This window comes from Callorhinchus milii, unplaced genomic scaffold, assembly GCF_018977255.1.
Source record: "Callorhinchus milii isolate IMCB2004 unplaced genomic scaffold, IMCB_Cmil_1.0 Scaffold13, whole genome shotgun sequence".
NCBI classification, from domain to species: domain Eukaryota; kingdom Metazoa; phylum Chordata; class Chondrichthyes; order Chimaeriformes; family Callorhinchidae; genus Callorhinchus; species Callorhinchus milii.
The window spans coordinates 2,604,821-2,628,033 of NW_024704754.1; the positions used below are offsets into that span (position 1 = coordinate 2,604,821).

Sequence of the window (23,213 nt, forward strand, 5' to 3'; positions counted from 1 at the left end):
GAGACATTATTGTTCACAACAAAGTCTCCAAAACTGCCTTGGAAAGTGGCAGAGTTTATATTCAATCCTTTTGTTTAAAAAAAGCAAAGGGATAACTCTAGCTAATAATAATAATAATAACAAATAACAATCCTCGCATTTGATATAGAGCCTTATCACACGTTCGAGATAATAATAATAATAATCCTTGCATTTGATATAGCGCTTTTCACGTCGGGAGGACGTCCCAAAGCGCTTCACAGAACACACTGTAAAGTGAATTGACTGTATATTTGTGGGCGAACGCGGCAGCCAATTGTGCAAACAATCGTGGATTGAATGTCCAAATTATTATATTTTTTCTGAAGGGATTATCACTCCCGGAAAAGTGATCTGCCAATCGACTGACAAGGGAGTTCCTACTTACTGCTGGGTAAGCAGAGGCATGTGTGTGGAGTAAGGAAACTTGGCCAACGTTTCGTCCTGCCCAGGAATTGGACCCAGGTCCTCTCGCTTGCGAGGCGAGTGCTCTAACCATTGAGCTACAGGACTCCTAATGTACTGATGCTGCTGCCTGTTCAATGAACTTTGCCAGTTTGACGTCTTTTTTGGACAGACCTCCACAGTCATGCGTTGAGAGTGTTATTTGAACCTGGGAGGGGAAAGAAATATATTATTTAGACATGATAGCAGTCGTTCAAGTTTGAGATTACAATGCACAAAATAAACCGAAAGTAACCTCTTCCTTCTCCACCAACCCCGTTGATTGTTTTGTTCAGTCTTATTGTGCTATAAGTTTTGGGTTCTCTCATCTGCTGGCTTTAAGGCTCCTTGAAAGCGAGGAAAATAAAAAGAGAAGACAGCGAGAAGCTATTGACCGTGTTTTTTTGCTACGAGCAAACAAGAAGGACGCTCTCACAAAGCAAAAATAAAACACAGGAATCTCTGAACAAGAGAAAAAAGGAGTTGGATTTAGAAACGCCCAGAATCGTCCTTCAATGGCTCGAGAAAGTAAATAGAAATGACATTATTTTAGGAGCCAAGTCTGAGCTCTCACCACCCCTTATGTTACCGTCACCACTAGGCAATGTGTCAATGTCATTAACATGGGGAAAGAGCGAACTGGTGGCCATTGTCTCTCATAATAACCACATTGTTTTACTTTCAACTAAAAGCAGCGTTAAAACAATATGCTCCTTCTGCGCAGTTGTACAGGTTTAGTGCAGTATTTTTGAAGAACATATTCTTTAATATGGATAGTTTGAGCTTGGAGTTACATCAGGAATTATACCAAAGGGATCGACTGCAAATGCTGGCAAAAAGCAAAGGGAAAAGAGTAACAACTACTTAGAAGCTCGATGTAAATGACATCGCAATGACAAACGATTTGAAGGCATTTAATAACTGAGTAGCTGCTTTTCTTTGTGTTAAAAAAAAGGAGCTTTTTTCGACTGGAATGTGGACACACGTGTATTTAATGAACAGATTCTTTACCACTTTCAAACAGGAACCTCGGGGAGATTAGCAAACGACTTGATGGAGAGTGCAGAATGCATTAGGGAGACACACTTAGGTCCACCCCTGCACCTGCACATTCATTCCAGCACAAGTGCTTCCCGCACATGCGTACTTGCCAATCCTTGCGACTCCGCAACTTGTAAAGTTAAAGCAAACTTTGCTGGTTTAATCCTGTACTGCCATTCACAGTTTAATAACTGAAAAGAGCTCACTCTTTTATCAGCTGCGTTCAATCACCGAACCACTCGGCATTTGTTTTTCGAGGATCACTTTGCCAACTTCACAATAATAATAATAATCCTTACATTTGATGTAGCGCCTTATCACGTCTTCGCGACGTCTCAAAGCTCTTCACAGAATAAAGTGAATTGACTGTGTATTTTGTGGGCGAAACGCGGCAGCCAATTGCGCACAGCAGCGTCCCCACAAACAGTGGTGGATTCAGTGACCAAATTATTATTATAATTTTTTTTGAAGGCATTGTTACCCCCGGAAAACCGATCCGTCAATCGACTAACGACCGGGTTCCTAGATGCAAGCAAGGCAGTGAAAACGGGGTACGTAGTTGTGATAAAATTATTCTTTATGCCCCAATGCAGTGTAAAAGTGGCACAATCATTTATATTTTTATTGAGCGTTTTCTTCCTGTTCTTTCTCGGTTTCATTCCTTCTAAAATAGCTCCATTGAGATGAAGGATAGCAAATGGCCATCTTCACTCATCCAACTCTTCATTCTTTGTCCTCATAATATTCTCAGATGAGGTTCCATACGAGGCAGAATACAATCTCCTCACAGAGTCTGCATCCCAGGCTCTGGCACCTCCTTCAGTCAAGGTAATGTGATACTTTGCAGCCCATTTTAACACGGCCTGAAATCATTAGGTTTCTGATAGATCGGTTCAGCTGAACTGAGGTTGGAAACTATTTAAAATAAGGTCAGTGGAAACGCTGTGATTCATAGCAGCTAATCCTTATGGTTCTCGCTCCAAATTTTAGATACACACACCAACTTTTCGTCTCTGATTTCTCCCTCCCCACCTCCCTCCCAGTCCTCTCTATCCTACAGTTAGTGACTCAGACTGGAGTACGTTTCCATAAACACCAGTTGTTCGCCAGTCGAGGTATTAGGAATATGACTAAGGGGAGAGGAGGAATCCAAACAACTGTCAATATCTAATAAACAGCCTCAATGTGCTGAATGGCCTCTTCCTGTTCCTGATCCCATTAGACCCTATGTGATATCTTGCCTGAACATCTCATCTTCATACACAAATCAAGTAAGTGTTTGTAGACATCAAAAAGGACAGCATCACATCCCAGCCACATACTCTCTATATTTAACATCTATATCTGTTGGGAGATGCTGTCCTTTAGATGAGATGTTTAGCAGAGACTCTGTTTGCCTGTTCCAGAGGACATTAAAGATCCCGTCTTTTGTGGAATAGTGCCAGGGAAGTTTCTCCCTGTGTCCTGGCCAACAAACCCCCCAAATAAAATAGCTGCTTGTGGTTTATTACTGTAGACAAATTGGCTAGTGTTAGCCCACAAAACACACAGTCATTGGACTTAATAATTATAATAATGATCCTTGCATTACATATTTCTGATACAGCGCCTTATCATGTCTTTGAGAAGTCTCAAAGTATATCCTGTGAAGTCCTTTGGGATGATCTCCTGACATGAAAGGCACTATATTAAATGTAAAGATAATTATTATTATTGCATCTAGTGTAAGAACTTTCCAAAAGAAATCACCAGATGGCATTCAGAAGTGCCAACACAAGGTGATTTGAGTTACTTCGACTTAGCAGATGGAGGTCCACTTGGATTTCTTAATTAAAGAATAGTATTTGAAATTGCCGCATTTTAGACCCCATCATCTACCTAAACATATGCAATATTCCTTGCATATGGTATACAGCCAGGATATACAAGCACTCTGGGACACTAACCTGCGTGAGGGGCACTATGTAAATGCAAGTTGTTGTTGTTGTTGCTGCTGCCTTTCACATCGGGAGGAAGTCTGAAAGTGCTGCTCAGGATTCATTGTAAAGCTTAGTAACTTTATTCTGTAGGCAATTTGCCACAGCAATGTTCCATAAACAACCATGAAGTAAATGACCAATTTTATCCAAACCAATGTGACTGACTGACTGACTGACTGACTGATTGATTGATTAATTGGGACGCCGAGAAGCTCCCTTCTCAACATAACACACGTTATACATAAAACATCAAGATGTAAGCGTGAGTACATCAAAATGGAGGCGTGGGAGAGCGTTAGTCAAGTATTAGATGCACAAGCATCAGGTTGTGATCTGCCATCCATCTACAGAGGGAGCCACACAAAATGTCTGCTCACAGAACCATTGTAACCACAAATTCAACAACAGCAACAAGTGAAGCCTGAAATACGCCAGTAAATGTAAGTCTACCTCCTCCCCCACCCACCCCCTCCCTCCAACGGGGCATTTTAGTAGAACGTAATCCTGTTTACAAGGAGCTCACAAAATACACCTTGTGCAGCTGCTTAGAATGGTGTGTGTTTTGGGGTTAATACCAAAAAACACACAAAACGTAGAATTATGGCTTCCTACAATTTGTGCAAGGCAGATAAACATCTTCCATAAGCACAAAGTAAAAAAAAATCAGCTGCCTTGTTTGGGGGTTCCAACATCAGAGCATTTGCTCTGATCTCAGTTTAAATTGGTGATGGTCTGGATGGGCTAAAAGCAGCATTAAACTCGTACATAATGCCCCTAGTTACAGCGGTACTAATGGTTAAGACCCGCTTTGATCCTCCTGTGCAGATCTCTATAACAAACATCAAAGGCGTTATTTGGAGCCAACAAGCAGTAGCGTATTAACCGAGACAGCAATATATCTCCGCAAACCTTCTACAAGTTCCTGGAGTGTCACGTTTGTAGATATGTGTTTCTTCGACTGAAGCGTAATTGTGGTTTTATTTATTTGGCGTAGGCAATACTCACACGTACAATTATCAGTGCTGTATAACCGAGCTTGAGAGTAATGGCTTACACGTTGCCACTGACCAAATGATTTATATTTTCAATCAGGATTCTACATTTTACTATCAAACACACCACGTGTCTGTTACCTTGTGGTACACATTGAACCATTCAGGATGATGATTCAGCTTCTCTGCTTGTAAAGCCACCCGCGTCATGAACCCAAAGGCCTGCAATGAGATTTCGTTAAGAAAACAAGTTAATTTATAACATCAAATAAAAAAGCATCGTTCGAGGAGGTGATGAATTGAGAAGAGGCGGAATATTCCGTTTCAAGGATTACCAGAAGTAGACAGAGTCCTGTAATTCTGCGAGTTCCGTGCCTAATAGATCGTAAGATTTTTCAAATAGAATTTAATAGACTTTACATTTAAGGAATTCAACAAGTGCACAAAAACAAAGTAATCAGTCCCAAGTGCTCTATTTCTTATTTTAATAAAAATAAGACAGGCGATGGGAGGTTACACATCACATTGGTAGGGAGTAAATAGGGAAGTCCTCCTAATTTAAAAGGCGCTATATAAATGTAAATGATGTTGTTGAGTATTCAGCCAAACGGTATTTTTTTCCAACCTGTGTGCCTCCCTCCGACTCACACACATACTCTGGTTGATTCTCTGAGAAGTCAGTGTAATACATTCCTCCACAACCACCGTCAACTCAAAACATCCTGGCAATCTCTCCCGGTCTGTAAGTTCAACTGCACCACCACCAACATCTCATCTTTCGCACCAGGTAACAAATGTTTTGTATACCAGATGTTAGGTGCTTAAAAGGTGGGTACGCACAGATCACTTAGAGGCAATATACAGATAACAGGACAACAATGGAGACAGAATCAGGGAAATCAGGTTATTTTAACAAAATAAATGAAAATACTCAGCATTTTGCAGAACAGACCCATTTGTTGGGTCTGCCAAGACGTTGTGTTTGAACATTTCAATCTGTCCACGAGTTGCTATTGTAATGAAAACACAAAATAGAAATTCACTAAAATCAGACAGCAACTTAAGGACTATGGAACTCTCAGTTGTAACGCTATATTTAATTTAAAATTTAATTTTTCCATTTCCACTTGGATCTCCAGGTTCAGGTACGAACACTTAAATGTAGTACAAGTGATATTAAAATCAAGCTTCATCTACACTTCAAAAAAAATAATAATTTGGTCACTCAATCCACAACAGTTTGTGGGGACGCTGCTGTGCACAATTAATTGCCGTGTTTCGCCCACAAAATATACAGTCAATTCACTTTATAGTATATTCTGTGAAGAGCTTTGCGACGTCTGGAAGACGTGATAAGGTGCCTTATCAAATGCAAGGATTTTTCTTTTTATTCCACAAAAATAAGTTAGGGCTGTGGTAGAAGCTCCGTATAACAACTTGCATTGCTATAGACCCTTTACATAGGATAACATATTTTTTTCTTCTTCGTGTAAAGAAAAAAAATTGCTCGTAGTACAAAATTGACTCGAATTTGGAATTTACCGAGATTTATTTACTATTCTAAATAGGGCATTGCTGCTTTAAGGGGACAATGCTGATTCAGGTAGGTGCAAGCAAATAGCTAGTTACTTTGTAAACTGTGAATAAAATTATTAAACTGAGTGGGGGAGCGACACAGAGCATTGCTCATGGTAAATGGTTTACACTGTTAAAACAATTTGGGACTAAATCTGGGAATAATGTTTAATTTCAGAATTGTTCATATCAAAGCCTAACTTGATTAGGTTCTGAATTTAACTGCTTCATGCTCTGATCTCGGCAATGAAATTGTGATTAAAACATCTTCTGTCCATCATCGGAAATAACTGCGAGGACAAAACAATAATAATCCTTGCATTTGATGTCGCGCCTTATCACGTCTTCAAGACGTCTCAAAGTGCTTCACAGAATATACTGTAAAGTGGACAGACTGTGTAATTTGTGGGCGAAACACGAGAGCCAAAAGCGCTCACTAAAGAAGGAAAGCATGCAGCGTCTTGATAGAAGCTTTCAGGTCTTATGAGGGAATGGATAAAAATGATCCAGAAAATTACTGACACTAATGTAGGTTTCAAAAACTAGGGCACACCATACAAAAATACAGGAAATTACAATTAAATAGGGATTTCTGGCAAAGCTGTGTCACACAACGGGTAGCTGACATATGGAATAGGTTACCAGAGAAAGGCACGAAGCAAATTGTGTAAATGGGTTCAAGAGGCACTTAGATAGATGTGTTTCTGGACAAAGCATAGATGAATATGATAACAATAATCCTTGATTTGGAGGTTTATCAAAGTGCTTCAAGCGCTCCGAGACACTACCCCGCGTGAAGGATGCGATATAAGTTCAAGTTTTTGTTGTGGAAAAATCTCGAAGCACTTCGCAGAATATTACAGTAAAGTGTAGTGACCGTGTATTTGTGGAAGGCAAATAAATTTACTGTTGCACAATTTCATGTCGACAGTGATCCTTTACAACCCACTGCGGTAAAGAACTTCAAGAAATCTGTCGTTATCACTGTTGGCTGAGTTTGCTCTATGCTGTACATACACATATACAATCGGGCAAGCTGAAACTATTGGAACAATCAAATGTTTTATGTTTCCAAGCTGTGGATCATTTCTCAATCTGGTTTTAAAAATGTCTTTCTTGTATATTGCTATGATAGGTAGGTCCAATTGTATCCCGCCAGTTTATGCTCCAAAGACCTCGCTATCAAACTATAATAAATCACATTCTTTATTCCTGGGTCTAAAACACGGCGCTTTCTAACCTTCTAACTCTGTGATTACTTCCAGCCACCAGAAGGAGTCCCAATCTGGCCCACCTGGGTGTCTGACTAACTAATCCTGTTAGAAATACAGCATACGACACCCAACAATTAAAACAATATATATATCAGTGAGGGAATATGATCTGTACACCCGCCACACAACCAAGCAATGGCTTGGGTGAAACCCAAGTGGAACACATAGTCACAGCTCAGCTGTAAGCCTAGACCTATGTATCTATCCATTGCTCGGCTTCACTGGCTTCCCAACTCTCAGGGGATTGAGCTTAAGATCCTCACCCTCTCTTATCTAAGCCCGCTGAGGTCTTGCTTCCTCCCTATCTCTGCGACCTAGTAAAACCAAACCAACTTGCCCGCTCCCTCTGCTCGGCAGGCACTGGCCTGCTTCAGGTTCCCCACCCCGCCCGCCCACCTTACTATCGGTGGTCAGGCCTTCAGCCTCTCTGTCCGCACCGTCTGCAACTCCATCTGGAGCCCATCCGCCTCCCTCCCTCACTCCCTCCCTCGCCTCCTTCAAGGTCCATCTCAAGACTATTGAGTACACTCAGTCCCTCGAAAGAATACTTTTGCCTGCCGCCTAACAGCTCCCCTGTTGCAGGAGAGTTGCTGCTCACATTTCTTCACATTCACAAGCTACAGCCCTCCAGTTATTAATCGCAAACTGCCAGGCAATTCTTTTTTTTAAATACATGGGGCCTAGAAGTCGGACTTTAAGTATGAAGTACTATATAACATAGAAGAATAAGTAGTATTGCATCAACGTTCTTCTGAATTTTTCCTCTTATACAGCTCCGTTTTGGGTGTTTTGCGCCGTTGTGCTCAATTAAAAAAAAGTTTTAAAATTGTCAGAATATTCAGGTGGTATAATATTTGGGTGTTCTGCACCGAGGATGATGGAAGCCACAGTTGCAGCTCTGAGCAGCTCCAAAGTCAATACGCAAATCAGACGTTCAGACCAGTCTGCATTGACCAGCCTGATTCAGCAAAGGTTTCTGTCAGCTGAGTCTGCAGGAGTTGTGACTCGGAGAGCGAAGATGTGGATCAGGTAGACAAGATCATGCTTAAAGGGCAAAGAGATCAAGTGATTTTCAGGTCTTGTCCGAAGGCACTCGGGGAACTGGGTTTACAAACCATGTGGAGCTCTACAGCTCAGCGGTTAGAGCACTCGCCTCGCAAGTGAGAGGAACTGGGTTTGATTTCGGGCAGAGTGAAACATTAGGCAAGTTTCCTTATTCCACACGCCTCTGTTTAGCAAGCAGTAAATAGGAAACTGTTATTAGTCGATTGATGGATCGTTTTTCCGGGGGTAATAATCCCTTCAAAAAATATTATTATAAGAATTTGCTCAGGCAATCCACGGCTGTTTGTGGGACGCTGCTGTGCTCAACTGGCTGCCGCATTTCGTCCACAAATTATACAGTCAATTCAATTTACAGTACATTATGTGAAGCACTTTTTTTAAATAAAAGGAGTTGGTCAGAGGCAAACTTATTTTAAAGCAAAATATCAAGCAAAACAGATAACTTCAGGGTGGCTCCAGTGAGCAGAAGGTAGCAATTTCCATGAACTCCTGAACAGATTCATTTGGGGTCAAATATTGCGGCCTTCCTAAACCATTCCTGAATCTTTGAAAGGAATTATATTAACACCAGCAGATGGCGCCACTTGTGCAAGTAAGTGGTTTGTTGCAGTCAGTGTCCAAATGCTGTCATTTTCATGGATTCCAAGATGAGCAATCCTAAATTTTAGACTTGGTTTGATTTTGCTAAATACCAACCTCCTAAGGTCTGTAGAAGGACCGAAATCCTGGCCAAAAAAAACCAACCTTTTTACAAATCAACATGGAGGCTTTAGGCCGAGTATATCCAATCCCTCAAAGACATTTTGAGCCGAGGAGAACGAGGATTTTGACTCTTGGAAAACTAGTAATACTAAAAAACACACAGAACCCAATACAGGGACTAAAGTTTTATGTATGAGTGTCGCTCACCTCACGGCTCAAGAGAATAGCAAAACTCGCAGCCTGGCTGTCCCACCCTGAATGAGACCAGTTGAGTTAGCAACAAATACGAGGCTGGAGTTGAGATTTTCCAGGTCTTTTGACCCGCTTCAATCCAGGCAGTGACTTTGCCCAACTGAGCCATAGGAGGAGTTTACACCATCCAATCTTCTAACCTCTCTGAATGAGGCCACTAATTTAGTACCAATTTCTGCTGAACTGTGGTCAGTTTTGTTTCGCTGTGGACCCGCGGTCACCAGAAATTGTGGTTTGAGACAGTCCAGACATTTATTTTATTTAAGCCCCTTAAAACCGGCAGAGAAAAGGGATTTTTGCCCCCCATCGGACCAGGCAGGATTGGATCCCAGGTGAAAGGACAAGCATGATCACCAAACTTAGCACGTCGCCCAGTCTCTTCGCAATATCAATTTACTTCGTTTTTTCATCGGCCTTTCAGAATCTTTCCTTTTCGTTAAAAAAAAACAGCCTTGCACAAAAAAAACTCCCACCGAGAAAATCAGCTCCAGCAATTTAAAGACTAATTTCCCAAACCAATTCTCATGGCAATCTTGATTAATTCATGTTTAATACGTCTCAAGAAAATACTTTTTTTTTGCCAACAAGGTATAGATGAATTCCTACACTAATCAGCTAAATTAGAAGTCTATTATTTAAGTGGTGTACTATTATCCCTTAAATATTTGCAGTGTACTGACATACTAACTGCATTGATTATAACTGGGAATGAAAAGGAAAGAATGTGCAGGTATAGCGCTGAATTGAGGTTTCATACTTAATGATGTTTGACATTTTTCACATCTTGTCATGTGATCCATCATTAAATGTAATTACTTTGCATGGTATCTGTCTTGAGACCCAATTATGGTAATTGTAGAATTCCGGCAACAAGGCCTTCCTTAATTTGGCCAAAGTCTGCACTTCTTCAACTCTGATTAAATAAAAATTTAAAAAGCTATAAAATATTATTAAACTGTCCAGCGCGATGCTTCACAACCTGTCTGAGGTACTCTGGGGGTGGGGGTGTCTTTTCTTAAACTGCACGGAGATGAAATGTAGCTACTGCTCATTCACATGAACATCTTCGTGGCAATGGGAAAAAAGCACGCAGTTGATCAGCAAAAACTCCTGACGCAGCCCTTTTACATTTTACACATAATTGAATCTTCGGGACGTAATTGAAGTAATTTGAACATCTTAATCAGGCACAATAATTCAATGCTACAGAATACAGAGCTGTAATCAAAAATTTGCAAAGGGGAAATCGCTGCAAACCAGATGTATGTTACGTTTGGTTTATTACAACCTTCTTTCTCTCTGTGGGCCTTTTTCACGTACAAAAAAATATGAAGTATATAACTGGAGTGGCACAACGGCACTTCAACGGTCAAACGTGGAGCGTTTCAAACCTGTCACTGTTCACAAGACAAATATCTTTCAGGGTGGCACCAAGTGCTTCAAGGACAGGAATCAATCGAGGGGAAGACCTATAACAACAACGATCCTTGCATTTGATACAGCGCCTTATCCCGTCTTCGAGACGTCACAAAGCGCTTCACTGGTTACACTGTAAAGTGAATTGACTGTGTATTTTGGGCAAAATGCAGCAGCTATTATTGGGGCATTGTCTTAAAACTAGAGTTAGGCCATTTAGGAGTGAAATCAGGAGGCAGTTTTTCATCCAAAGGGTAGTGAACATTTCGAACTCTCTCCCCAAAAGGCTGCGGACGCTGGATCCATTCACATTTTCTAGACTGAGGTGGATAGATATTTGTTAGGTCCGGGTATCAAGGGATATGGGGCAAGAGCAGGTAATTGCAGTTGAGGTACAGATCAACAGGCTCGAGCGGCTGAATGGCCTACTCCTGTTTCTATGTACAACACCGACAAATTACATTTGTACAACTCCTTTCACGTCGGGAGGACATCCCAAAGCGCTGTAACAACACAGTTGACAGTCAGATGGTGAGGGTCAAGTTTACAAAGGTTGAAATCTCCGCATAAAACAAACTGAAAACACAAGTGTTTCTCTTTTCAATTTTTTTTTTTTTTTTTTACGCGAACGATTTTTATGAACGTAATAAAAACAGCGTGTGGGAGAATGAAGAGTGAGGCATTAAACTGTTCTTTTTTTAAAAAAAAATAAAGAAAGGAATCACAACAATGCTTCCTGTGGGGCTGAATGTACAAAGGCGCTATGTGGCGAGGTATAAAGCAGAAAGGTCCCAGGTTCAAATCCCTGACTGTCTTGAGTTAGCTTATCTCAACCAGGGCAATGATAGCTAGTGGGAGGAAGGGAATTCCTTTCAAAAAAAGAATAATTTGGTCACTTCAATCCACGACTGTTTGTGGGACGCTGCCGTGTGCAATTGGCTGCCGGTTTCGCCCACAAATACAGTCAATTCTCTTTACGGTCCATTCTGTGAAGCGCTTTGAAGCGTCTCAGAGACGTGATAAGGCGCTGTTTCAAATGCAAGGATTATTATTCTTATTGTTATATTATTATAACTGTAACTGATCAATGTTCAGAAATAGCCGCAGCCCCATTCCTGAAAACTAGGCATTGGGTAAGAAAGGATCAGTTTGGCTGTGTTTGAGCTCTCGCTCACTTTCAAACACCTTCGTGCCCTCGCACCTCCCTACCTCCCCGATCCGCTTTCACCCCCCAATCCACCACCCGCTGCCTCCGCTCGGATTCTCCGGCCTCCTGTTTGTCCCTAGTCCCCTCCACTCCACCATCGGTGGCCGGGCCTTCAGAAACTCGCTCCCCGCTTTCAAATCCCGCCTAAAGACCTTCCTCTTTGATCGTTACAGATTCTTTTCCTCATGCATTCCCGTGAGATTAAATTCCGTCCTGGCTTGATTGCAACTCAGTGAACAATCCCCTGAGCTCATGTGTTGCGTCGGTAGCTGACAGCCGTTAAGTAACATTTTTCTTCAAGTCTTTTCTGTTCTGCGTGTATTATTCTAACACCTCCGGGATGATTTACTGCCCTGACTCCTCTAAATCCATATGAGGAAATGGAAAATCCTGATAAAAGGTTTGTGCTGGAAAAGATTCAGACAGATTTTTTTTCCCAAAATATGGGCACATTTTGGGTTTTAAATTGGCCTACTTTGTGTGTAGGGTCTCCCTCGCTGTGATGGCATAATAGGGTGTCAGCCTGGCTCAGTTGGTAGCATTCCCACTTCCTCGTCTGAAGGTTATGAGTTCATTGGGACTTAGAGCTCATTGTCCAGGTTGGCTCTCCAATGCAACACAGGAAGAACCTGCCATTCTTTGGATAACACATGTAATCAAGGTCCCATCTGCCTGTTCAGGTAGACGTTAAAGATCCTGCAACATTACTGAATAAGAGAAGGGAGTTTCTCCCGTTGTTCTAACCGACAATTCCTCCCCCACAAAGTCACTTTGTGGCTGTTTGCTTGATATTACTGAGCGCAAATTGGCGACTGCATTTGCCTACAAAAGGCACACTGTACCGTAAACCCTGTGTCGCGTTTTGAGATGTCTCAAAAACGTGACGAGGTGTTGTATTGAATGCAAGAATTATTACGTTATTATAAAAAGTGGTGCCCTCATTGTCCATTCACAATGCACAGGATTACAAAAAGAATAGAGAATAGGTACACCTGGAACAAAGGTGCATAAATGCGTTTTTAATAACAATAATAATAACAATGATCCTTGCATTTGATATAACACCTTATCATATCTTCAAGTCGTCTCAAAGCGCTTCACAGAATATACTGCAAAGCGAATTGACTGCATATTTTGTGGGCGAAACGTGGCAGTCAATTGCGCACAGCAGCGTCCCCACAAACAGTCGTGGGTTGAGTGACCAAATTAGTATTATTTTAACTTACTTCATTTATTACATTATGTTCATATTCTCAGACTCTGCCACAAGTTCTACTCCTGCATCTGTGGTGGCTGGTATCAAAGCGACGTGGATGGGAAGCTGGCAACAAGATCATCCTCCCAGCCCAGGATAGGATGTAGTGGAAGAAAAGACCATGTGAAGAACAACTGGAAACCTCACCTTTGATGTGGACACCTATAGGTTCTCGAAGACCTCATATCTGCCTCCCTTGCAGATCATTTCCCCCGTTCATTCCTGCAAAACGAAATTATTTTTCTCAGGCTTGTCTTAGCTGAAGTGCAAGTCAGTGAGTCAACACTTGAGTCCACTTTGCTGGGCCTGTAGCTGACAGCTGTTTAATAACATTGGCCTATAAATCTTTTCCGAGTTCCACGCATTACTCTTACACCTTCAGGGTGATTTACTGCTGCACCTCCTTTGGAATCCTAGGAAGAGGAAATGGAAAATCCTGATAAAAGCTTTTCTATTGGAAAATCCAACCTGTAATTAAGGGACTAATCTAAGGGAAACTTCTCCAAGCACCTTATTCTCACGTGTTCCTCTGAAAAATTCACTCCTCTCTGCGTGTATTTGTTTTGAAAAAATATTTCGAAGTGATTTTTAACGCAATCAGAAAATCTTTTCTGACTTTAGTAGACTGTTACACAGAAACATTGTGTGTGTGCTGTTGTTTTGCCTCTCACCAGACCCCCCTTTGCTCCATTGAAATTAATGAGCATCTAGGAGCAGGGTTTAGCTTCACAGCAGTAGATTTCCACACCTTCCTCCAAAAACAAAGAGGTAAAGCATCTCATGGCAAGGTTACGAAAAAAAAATGGGTTTGAATAATTCTCACAGCAATCAATCCCTCCTCCCTTCCTTTTCTCCAACCCTCACCAAGCCTATCTCTTTGAATGTATCTATAGTCATCTCCCCCCTCACCCTCTCCCCATTCCCTTGCCTGGCTTCCAACCCCGTCTTTGTAAAGCGTGCCAAGGTGTTATCTCATGAGAAGGATTATAAGAACAGAAGAATTTGCTGGGCGAAAGAAGACCAAGGTCCATCTGGTTCACCTTCCACCAGTCACTTGACCTGTCAGGTCCTAAACTACATGCTGTATCCTGAGATATTATTTTGTAGCAGACAGACATCGATCTGATTTGTTCTTGAAACCAACAACATTTTCTGCTTCCACCGTTTGTCTCCCTAGAGGAGCCTGTTCCATGAGTTTCCTACTTGCTCACTGAAGTAGTGTTTCCACAGATTTGTTCTGGATTTACCCCCTCCCCGTCAATCGCAGGCCATTGATATTGTTAGGTTTTGGATAACATAACATGTTTTGGATGCAAGCTGTTGTGTTGTTTACATCGATACGTGAAGGAAAGGTGAACATGGGGTTGGACCTTGGACAGTTTACTATGTTACGAGGCACTTCACAAGAAGGAAAGTAAGAAAAAAATAAGCACTGCAGAGTTTTGATGAGTTGCGAAGACACCATCACCGAATGTTTCGCAACTGCTGGGAACCACAAAGCTTCAGCTAAAAGAAGTTGGCGCAATCAGTCAGCTGATTTATTTTTTCCACGAACCTCAAGTCTTTTTACAACAAGCCAAGTGCGCAAATGTTGCCCTTCAGCCAGTTAGTTCTGGTTACATCAATATAATGTTCTGACAGCCTGGATATCTTCTGGTCATTTGCTCACATTAATGTGTTGAACTTGAGGATAATATTTTTCTTGCTGCGAGGCTCAGCTCTCTCACTACTGCTCTGTCTGTGATTAACTCATTTCTCACAATTATAGGTCAAATTTGGGACAATCCTCGTCTGTACTGCTCACTATCGCACCACACCGATCATCTCATCTCCCCCACAAAGCCACAAGGGAATCCAATATTGTATAAAAATGAAGTGAAATAGAGACAGTAAACCACATAGTCCGGAGGAGAAATTTCTTTGAACCTAAATAGATTTGTTCCAAAGAAGGGATTAAGATAATTCAGTAGAGATTTATAATTTGCAAACTTTAAAAAAATAATTATTGTTACATAATGGGTAAGTGGTGACTGATATATTAATATATCAGATTAATATATCAGTCGATTGGCGAATCGCTTTCCGTCGTTAATAATCCCTTCAGAAATAAAAATAAATAATAATAATTTGGTCACTCAATCCACGACTGCTTGTGGGACACTGCTGTGCGCAATTGGCTGTCACGTTTCACCCAGAAAATACACAGTCAATTCACTTTACAAGTGAAGCGCTTTGAGACGTCTCGAAGACGTGATAAGGCGCTATATCAAATGCAAGGATTACTATTATTAATAATATTAATTTCTCTTGTTTCCATAAAATGCAGGCAGTGATGGGATAGGTACTGATAGTAACTACCATTACAGACTAATTTATTCCACATCTCGAGAACAGCTGTAACTTTATTTAAAGCAGTGCGATAGCAAAAACTCCATGTGGAAAATGTATCATAAAGTAAGCATAGTGCACAAAGGAAAGTACCAGGGTCTCATATTACCAGTGGAATGCATTTAATAACTCGATACTGCGGTTAGAACTACGGTTCCATTACACGCCCTTTATAAAACTGATTGTACAAAACTTTGCATCAAAAAATCTTATTGTATTGTGCAGTGGTCGTTGCCTTGAGCGACAGCTATAAATGCAACAGATTTATATTTATTCCAGGCTATTCGTTTAAAAGTAAATAATAATAATAATAATCCTTGCATTTGATATAGCGCCTTATCATGTCTTCGAGTCGTCTCAAAGCGCTTCACAGGATATACTGTAAAGTGAATTGACTGCAGCCAATTGCGCACGGCAGTGTCCCACAAGCAGTCGTGGATTGAAGTGACCAAATTATTATTTTTTTTTGAAAGAATTGTTACCCCCGGAAAAGCCATCCGCCAATCGACTAACAACCGGGTTCCTGCTTACTGCGGGGTAAACAGAGGTGTGTGGAGTAAGGAAACTTGCCCAACATTTCGTCCAGGAGGCATACATATGGGAACTTTGTCTAGTTGGGATACTCTTAAGCATGGTGACGGGTTTCACCTGGCTGCCTGCCCCCCCCCAAAAAAAAGTTGAAACACGTTTGAACGTTATCTCAGAACAGCACCTCGACTGTTTCACTCATTAACCATTCTAACCACTGTGGCCTCCACAAGTTAGTTTGCCAATTTAACATCAGACATTAGCAGGTATTATGCTGTGGGCCCACATCCACTATGTATTGGTTAAAACAGCCAAAGTTCAATTAATTCACTTGGGACCCTTACCGCCAGCTGTCAGAAGATAATTTCATTCCACGAGCCCAGATAGGTTTGAAATCATGTCCCAGTGTGGAAAGGTCAGTATGTTGGCTTAGTACACCACTCAGTCCCACTCAGTTGTCGTATAGTGTTGCAAACCAAACTGAAGAGAAAGACTGAAAGCCTTTTTAAGTACAGCNAAAAAAAATCCTCTTTTTAAAGGTATTTTTCTTTCTTCCTTCGATCTTGGGAAATCTCCTCAGGGTACTTACCCATTCGCAGCCTACACAGGTTAGTGAGACTCTCAGTAATTGGTCTAAGTTGCTCTAAAAGGAGGCTGCACAAGGCTGACTCGTGTTGATTGTTTCTCACTTGGAAAGCACCTCATCTCAACACAACGCCCTTCATGTAGGGTAGCGTCCGGAGCACTTGACAATGGGGGAGCACGATGCCCGAGCCGGGAGGTGGTGGGGGGAGATGACCATAGGCACGGTCGAAGAGGAAGGTCTTTAGCTGCGACCTGAAGATGGGGAAGGAAGGGGCAAGATGGAGGGATGGAGAAAGAGAGTTCCAGAATTTGGGGGCGTAGGGGCTGAAAACGTGGCCACCCATGGTGGAACGGAGGGCACGGGGGACATGCAGAAGGCCGGAGCCAGGCGAGTGGAGGCAGCGGATAGTGGGTTGGGGGGTAAGTAGGTGGGAGAGATAGGACCACCATCGGCGGTCAGGCCTTCAGCCTCTCTTCCCCCACCCTTTGGAACTCCATCCCACATTGCCTTCGCCTCACTCCCTCCCTTACCTCCTTCAAGGCACACCTCGAGACCCTCCTCTTCGACCGTGCCTTCGGTCACCCTTTTACCCCGAGCCTCCCTGCCCTCCACCCTCCCTTACCTCAATTCCTCTCCTCCCCATCCCTGCTCAGGTCAAAATCCGTGACTGTCCAGGGGCTTGGGACGTCCTCCCGACATGAAAGGCGCTGTACAAATGTAATTTAGTATTGTAATTTCGCGTTGCAATTATCAAAAATTTGGCATTAAAAGTTAGAGCAGGGATTTGGTGTTCCAGCTCCCCTTGGCACTAAGCTGACAGAAGCTGACAGTGATTCACGTGGCAGTGTCACTCCAAAGTCAACACTTTTTTCTTTTGAGCATAATAATAATCCTTCCATTTGATACGGCGCCTTATCACATCTTCGAGTCGTCTCAAAGCGCTTCACAGGATACACTGTAAAGCGAATTGACTGTTATAGAGGGAGGGAGGGGGAGTGGGGAGGGGGAGTGGGGAGGGGAAACAGGGAGAAAAATGGCAGAGCAGCTTTTAACCTCAGCCACCAAACCTGCGAACCTATTTAATTCAGTAAATTCGGAACAAATCTATGGAAACACTATTGCAGTGAGCGAACAGTAAACCTGTGGAACAGGCTCCCTAGGGAGACAAGTTGAAGCAGAAAATGTTGATTCCTTCAAACACAGATTAGATAGTTTTCTTTTAGGAAATAACATGATGGGATACAGTAACATAGGTAGTTCGGGACATATGTGCAAGCGACCGCCAGGAAGGTGGAAGGTGAACTAGATGGACCTGGGTCTTTTATCGTCTGGTATTTCTTATGGTCTTAATTCTACATCAGACCTCAATCAAGAACCTCAATCAACAGACACTATATTGTCAACCCCTCTTCGCATTCGGAGGGCAGGGCAGGAATATATGTGCGGTGAAACTGCAAATGGAAAAGGTCAGGATGGGGTTACCACTTCAAAAAGGAAACTTGACTGTAAACTGGAGCGGGTGGAATCTGCAACACATCTTGTCATTCTCCAGCGAAGAGTCACAGGTTTTTTTTTTACAAAAATCAAGTCCAACTTAAAAAGGGTTAACGATAACATGAAACACATTCTGTAAATAATTTCCTGGATGTAAAGCTTATCAGAACTTTATATATATATATATATTATATATATTAATCCATATAATTCAACCAAACCTTGATTGAAATTAGTGAATTTATTTAGCTTACCGTAAGAGGTCAAATACCATCCATGTGGGTTACACCTGAAACCAATCACCACCGAGCCTTTGATAATTAGTAAAAGATTCACATGCCAGGACCAAATTTGTCTAAAATGAGAGCCTCATGCTCTGGTTTCCTATCATAATGTAAGACACTGAACCTTTGGGCCAAGTACAAGGAATCAAATGAATGGCTGTAACAATAATAACATCTCCTCGTCTACTGAAGGCAGTAACTCATATCGTGACACCCTTGCCTGGCTAGTAACAGCGTCTCCGGTCACTGTCTCACCCAAAGGACATTTAAAATAATAATAATCCTTGCATTTGATACAGCGCCTTATCACGTCTTTGAGACATCTTGAAGCACTTCGCAGGATATACTGTAAAGTGAATTGACTGAAAATTTTATGGGCGAAACACTGCAGCCAATTGCACACAGCAATATCTCACAGTCGTGGACTGAGTGACCAAATCATTATTTTTTTTTCAAGGGATTATTACCCCAGTGTGAGATCTGAACCTCCCATGGCCTTTACACGAAAGAAGGAGAAAGCATCCTTTGATGGGTTAAAAAATTGCAATATTGCAGCACAAAATACTACACCTGGTTAAAATTCTTGAATGCGAACTCTTTAAAAAGTGCGTCTCTGCCTTCAACATCGTCCCACCCAGCAGCTTTTAACTCTGGTAAGAGCTGCTCCCTTTCCTCTGGATTCAGCCAGTGGGAATCCGAAGCCTAAAGAAAAACACATTCCACACAAAACATTAATAACTTGTGTCTTATACCAGTTAATTAGTACATGCGCTCCGGGATCCTACCCCATGTGAAGGGTGCTATATAAATGCAAGTTGTTGTAATTCAGCACCATCTTAAAAGGTTTAAATGCACGTTCAGTGATGAGAACCATAGGATAATGCAACAAATACAAAGTAAAACTCTTTGGGACGCTGCAATCTTACATTTTCTGTTCACTGTCAGCTTGGCTCAATTGATAGCACGCTCACCTCGGAGTCCGAAGATTATGGGTTGGGGACTTTGCGCTCACATTCTAGGCTAACACTCCAGTCTGGCAAGTGTCAGAGAAGCCATCCTTCGAGTGAGACATTAAAACGTTTCCTCTGGCGGGTAGGTCGGTAACCAGAGGACACAGATTTAGGATAATTGGCAAAAGAACCAGAGGGGAGACGAGGAGACATTTTATTTTTACCCAGAGAGTTCTGATGATCTGGAATGCGCTGACTGAAAGGGTGGTGGAAGCAGATTCGATAATAGCTTTCAAAAGGGAATGGGATAGGGACTTAAAAAGGAAACATCTGTCGGGCTATGGGGTAAGAGCGGAGGAGAGGAACCAGTTGGTAGCTCTTTGAATTGTTCAGAATAAACAAAGTGCAACACACTCAACTTGGAAATTTGGTCAGAAGGAACGAACAGTCATAAAGTCACCCACACAATGTGAATCTGCCAAGGTTGGGAGACATTTGAGGATCTTAAATCAATCTGTTGTGGATAAGGGAGCTAATGGAGCCTGGCAAGAATAATAATACTAATAATAATATTAATAATAATTAATCGTCACGGAGATGGAGGAAAGCGAACTTGCGTCAAGGAATGGATGAAAGAGTTACAGATTGCTGAGGGTCGAACAATACACTAGAAATACATACTGTCAAGATATATTATAAGGAGGAGGGGAGCCTTATTACCTTGGTGAATAAATGCATAATTTAGTGTTGTAGCGAGTCATTAAAAACCAAGACATTCTTAGGTTCGATTCCTGGACTGGTAGGCGTTGGTTGACGTGGGTTAGGATTCTGAATGGTAACTCAGTGTCCCCAGGGAAGTCAAAGGAGGAGAAGGGTCAGCTAAAGTTCCTCATTACTGTTTACTGAGGAAGTGCGGGATGAGGAGAGGAGAAACAGAGTTGACGACGGATGGCCTCAGTCTTGCTCTAAACGAGTGCCAGGCTGGCTTAGTAGGTAGCACTAAGTCTCGCTTCCGAGTCAGGCGGTTGTGGATTCAAGCTGGGAATATGATGAACCAAAGTCCCGTCTACCTGGTCAGGTGGGTGTGAGAGATGCCTCGGCTCTATTCAAAAGAGAACGTTTTCTAAGCCAACCCAAATGAAGAACGCTGTATAAAATGCAGGTCGTTCTTGTTCAGAAGGGAGGTTCTCCCGGTTTCCTGACCGACAAACCTCCCCAATCAAACCCCTGTCACGGCCCCCCCCCCCCCCCCCAAATAAAACTGGTCGGTCACTTCAAGGCTGTTCGTGGGACTTTGCACAAATTAGCCGCCGCGTTTGCCTACAACTATACACCCACCACACTTCATAGTAAAGTCCTATGAAGCACTTTGAGACATCTTGACAAGGTGATAAGGCGCTATATCAAATGTAAGGATTACAAGTGCGAAATGCCTGAAGGACTCCATTTACTGCAGTTCCTAATGTTCACCACAGGGTAGCAAACTATCTCAAACTATGCCACAGAATCCAACATTAAATGTGAAGTCACAATAAGCTAAACCTATAATAATAATAATAATCCTTGCATTTGATATAGCGCTTTTCACATCAGGAGGACGTCCCAAAGCGCTTCACAGAATATACTGTAAAGTGAATTGACTGTATATTTGTGGGTGAACGCGGCAGCCAGTCGCGCACAGCAATGTCCCACAAACAGTCGTAGACTGAAAATGACCAATTTATTATTGTTTTTGGTTTTGGAGGGATTATTATTAGGCTCTGTGTGGAGTAAGGAAACTTGCCCGAGGTTTCGCCCTCTGCCTGGAATTGAACTCGGGTCTCTCGCTTGCAAAGCGAGTGCTCTAACCACTGAGCTACAGGACTCCACAAAACCTAGAACTCTCTCCACAGTTTAAGGTCACATGTTTAAATTCTGATGAATACACTGACTTTCAATAAGTTCCCAGAAAGGCTTATAATACTTGTAATAAACCTTGCGCGATTGGTTGCCGCCTTTCACCACAAAATATAGTCACTACACTTTGCAACATATTCTGTGAAGCGCTTTGCGACGTCTCGATGATGTGATAAGGTTCTATATCAAATGCAAGGATCATTATTATTATTATTAAAATGCATTGATTCATTTGAGATGGTCATGAAGTGAGGAACCAATTTATTTGGGAGGATTGTTGGCCAGGAAACCTGGAGAAATCCCCTTCTCCTTTGGTTATTATTATTATCATTGCCTGCAAATCAGGCAGAAAGACCATCTGATTTGCAGGCAATAATAATAATAATAATAATAATAACCATCCTTGCATTTGATACAGCGCCCCATCACGTGTTCGAGACGTCTCAAAGCGCTTCACAGAATACACTGTAAAGTGAATTGACCGTATGTATGTATGTGTGTGTGTGTGTGTATGTATGTATGTATGTCTGGTATCCTTCTCCCCTCTCCCTCACATCCCCCAAACAAAACATTTGCCCCAAAAAGGAGAGTGGGGGGTAAAGAGAAGAGAGACTGAATGCTGCAATCTGCAGCTCACTCCCGTCGGAGAGCTGGTGATCCCACCACCATAATTACAAGCTAAAAGGAACAAGGAAATAGCTCAACAGAACAAATTCCTGTTTGCACACGAAACCTCTTGGTGGGTTTCCATTGACCACCTTCTGCGTCTGCCTGTCTCCTGGGACAATTCGTTCACAACAGCCTGCAATCAAGCAGCTTAGCTTTGCTCTCCCCAGGAGGGCGTCCCGCTGGAAAGACACCCCTTCCGTTTCTGTTCTGAAAAAAACGCAACCGAGTTGCGCTGCTGTGCTGCTTGGTACCACCTACCATGTTTGCAGAGGGTCTGAGAGAAGCCGGGAACCTGGAGGCGAGGAGTGCGTGCAGGACACGGGAGCTTGGCGTAAGGGAGGATTTTAACCAACTCATCGCCTCTCCCGTTCCCAGTAACAACCTCAGCAGAGAATCTCCTCCCACTGAGCCGAGCAGAGCAAAGTCCAGGAGCAAACGTAACGCAACACTGCACTTGCACTTGGCACTCACGTTCCAACCCCCCCAACCGCCCCCAAAAAAAATCTCCAACCCAACCTTAACCTTCTTATTCAATCAATCACCACCTCCGCACCGTGGAAGTGAGCAATGCGAAGGGAATCTTGTGATTTGTTATTCATTATCAATCATCCGCCTGCCACGAAAGTGGGTCATTGCCACAATAAAAATATTATTTTAAAGGGAATCTCCCAACTCTGCCTTTGCAATCAATCGTCTGTTCAAAGGAGTGTGTGATTTAGCTTCAGCCCTCCTCCCCCCTTTCTCTGTCCGTTTGATTTTAAATTGATTCTTCTCAACCCATAGTTCCATCTGCTTTTGCTGCTCCGTTGCAGTGAAAGACAGCGGAGAGAGCCTATGGTGTCTGCAGTTGTAGCCGTTAACCTCAGAAATGAGGTCAAACTGCAAAGAAGGCAGAACTGTGCAACTGCACCCTGCTCAAAGCAGCCAAATACTCGTCACTAGTTAAGGTCGGGTAATAACCCCTTCAAAATAATAATAACTGGGTCAATCTATCCACGTCTGTTTCTGGGACACGGTCGGGCGCAATTGGCTGCCGCGTTTCACCCACAAGATACACAGGCGCACTTTAAAGTGTATCCCGCGAAGCGCTTTGAGACGTCTCGAAGACTTGATAAGGCGCTGTATCAAATTCAAGGACCACTATTATTATTATTATTATTATTACCTATGCAGTCTTGCTGTATTGATCTAGTCGCTA

The 23,213-nt window shown here is 42.4% G+C and overlaps 1 protein-coding gene across 2 annotated transcripts; it reads right to left on the minus strand.

The window, feature by feature from the left end:
• Positions 1-485: 485 nt before the first annotated feature.
• LOC103183692 (pterin-4-alpha-carbinolamine dehydratase 2) lies at positions 486-22,811 on the minus strand. 2 transcript variants are annotated; one of them, XM_007901309.2, is made up of 4 exons: positions 22,274-22,811; positions 19,071-19,202; positions 4,616-4,696; positions 486-631 (listed from the first exon to the last, which is right to left on the minus strand). In XM_007901309.2, exons 1-4 carry the CDS (start codon positions 22,370-22,372, stop codon positions 533-535), a joined length of 411 nt encoding a protein of 136 aa, XP_007899500.1. In that variant the 5' UTR covers positions 22,373-22,811; the 3' UTR covers positions 486-532. The 2 variants fall into 2 exon arrangements, with proteins under 2 accessions (XP_007899500.1, XP_007899501.1); XM_007901310.2 differs by lacking the exon at positions 22,274-22,811 and adding an exon at positions 13,368-13,442 and having other exon boundaries at positions 19,071-19,133.
• Between the last annotated feature and the right edge of the window lie 402 nt (positions 22,812-23,213).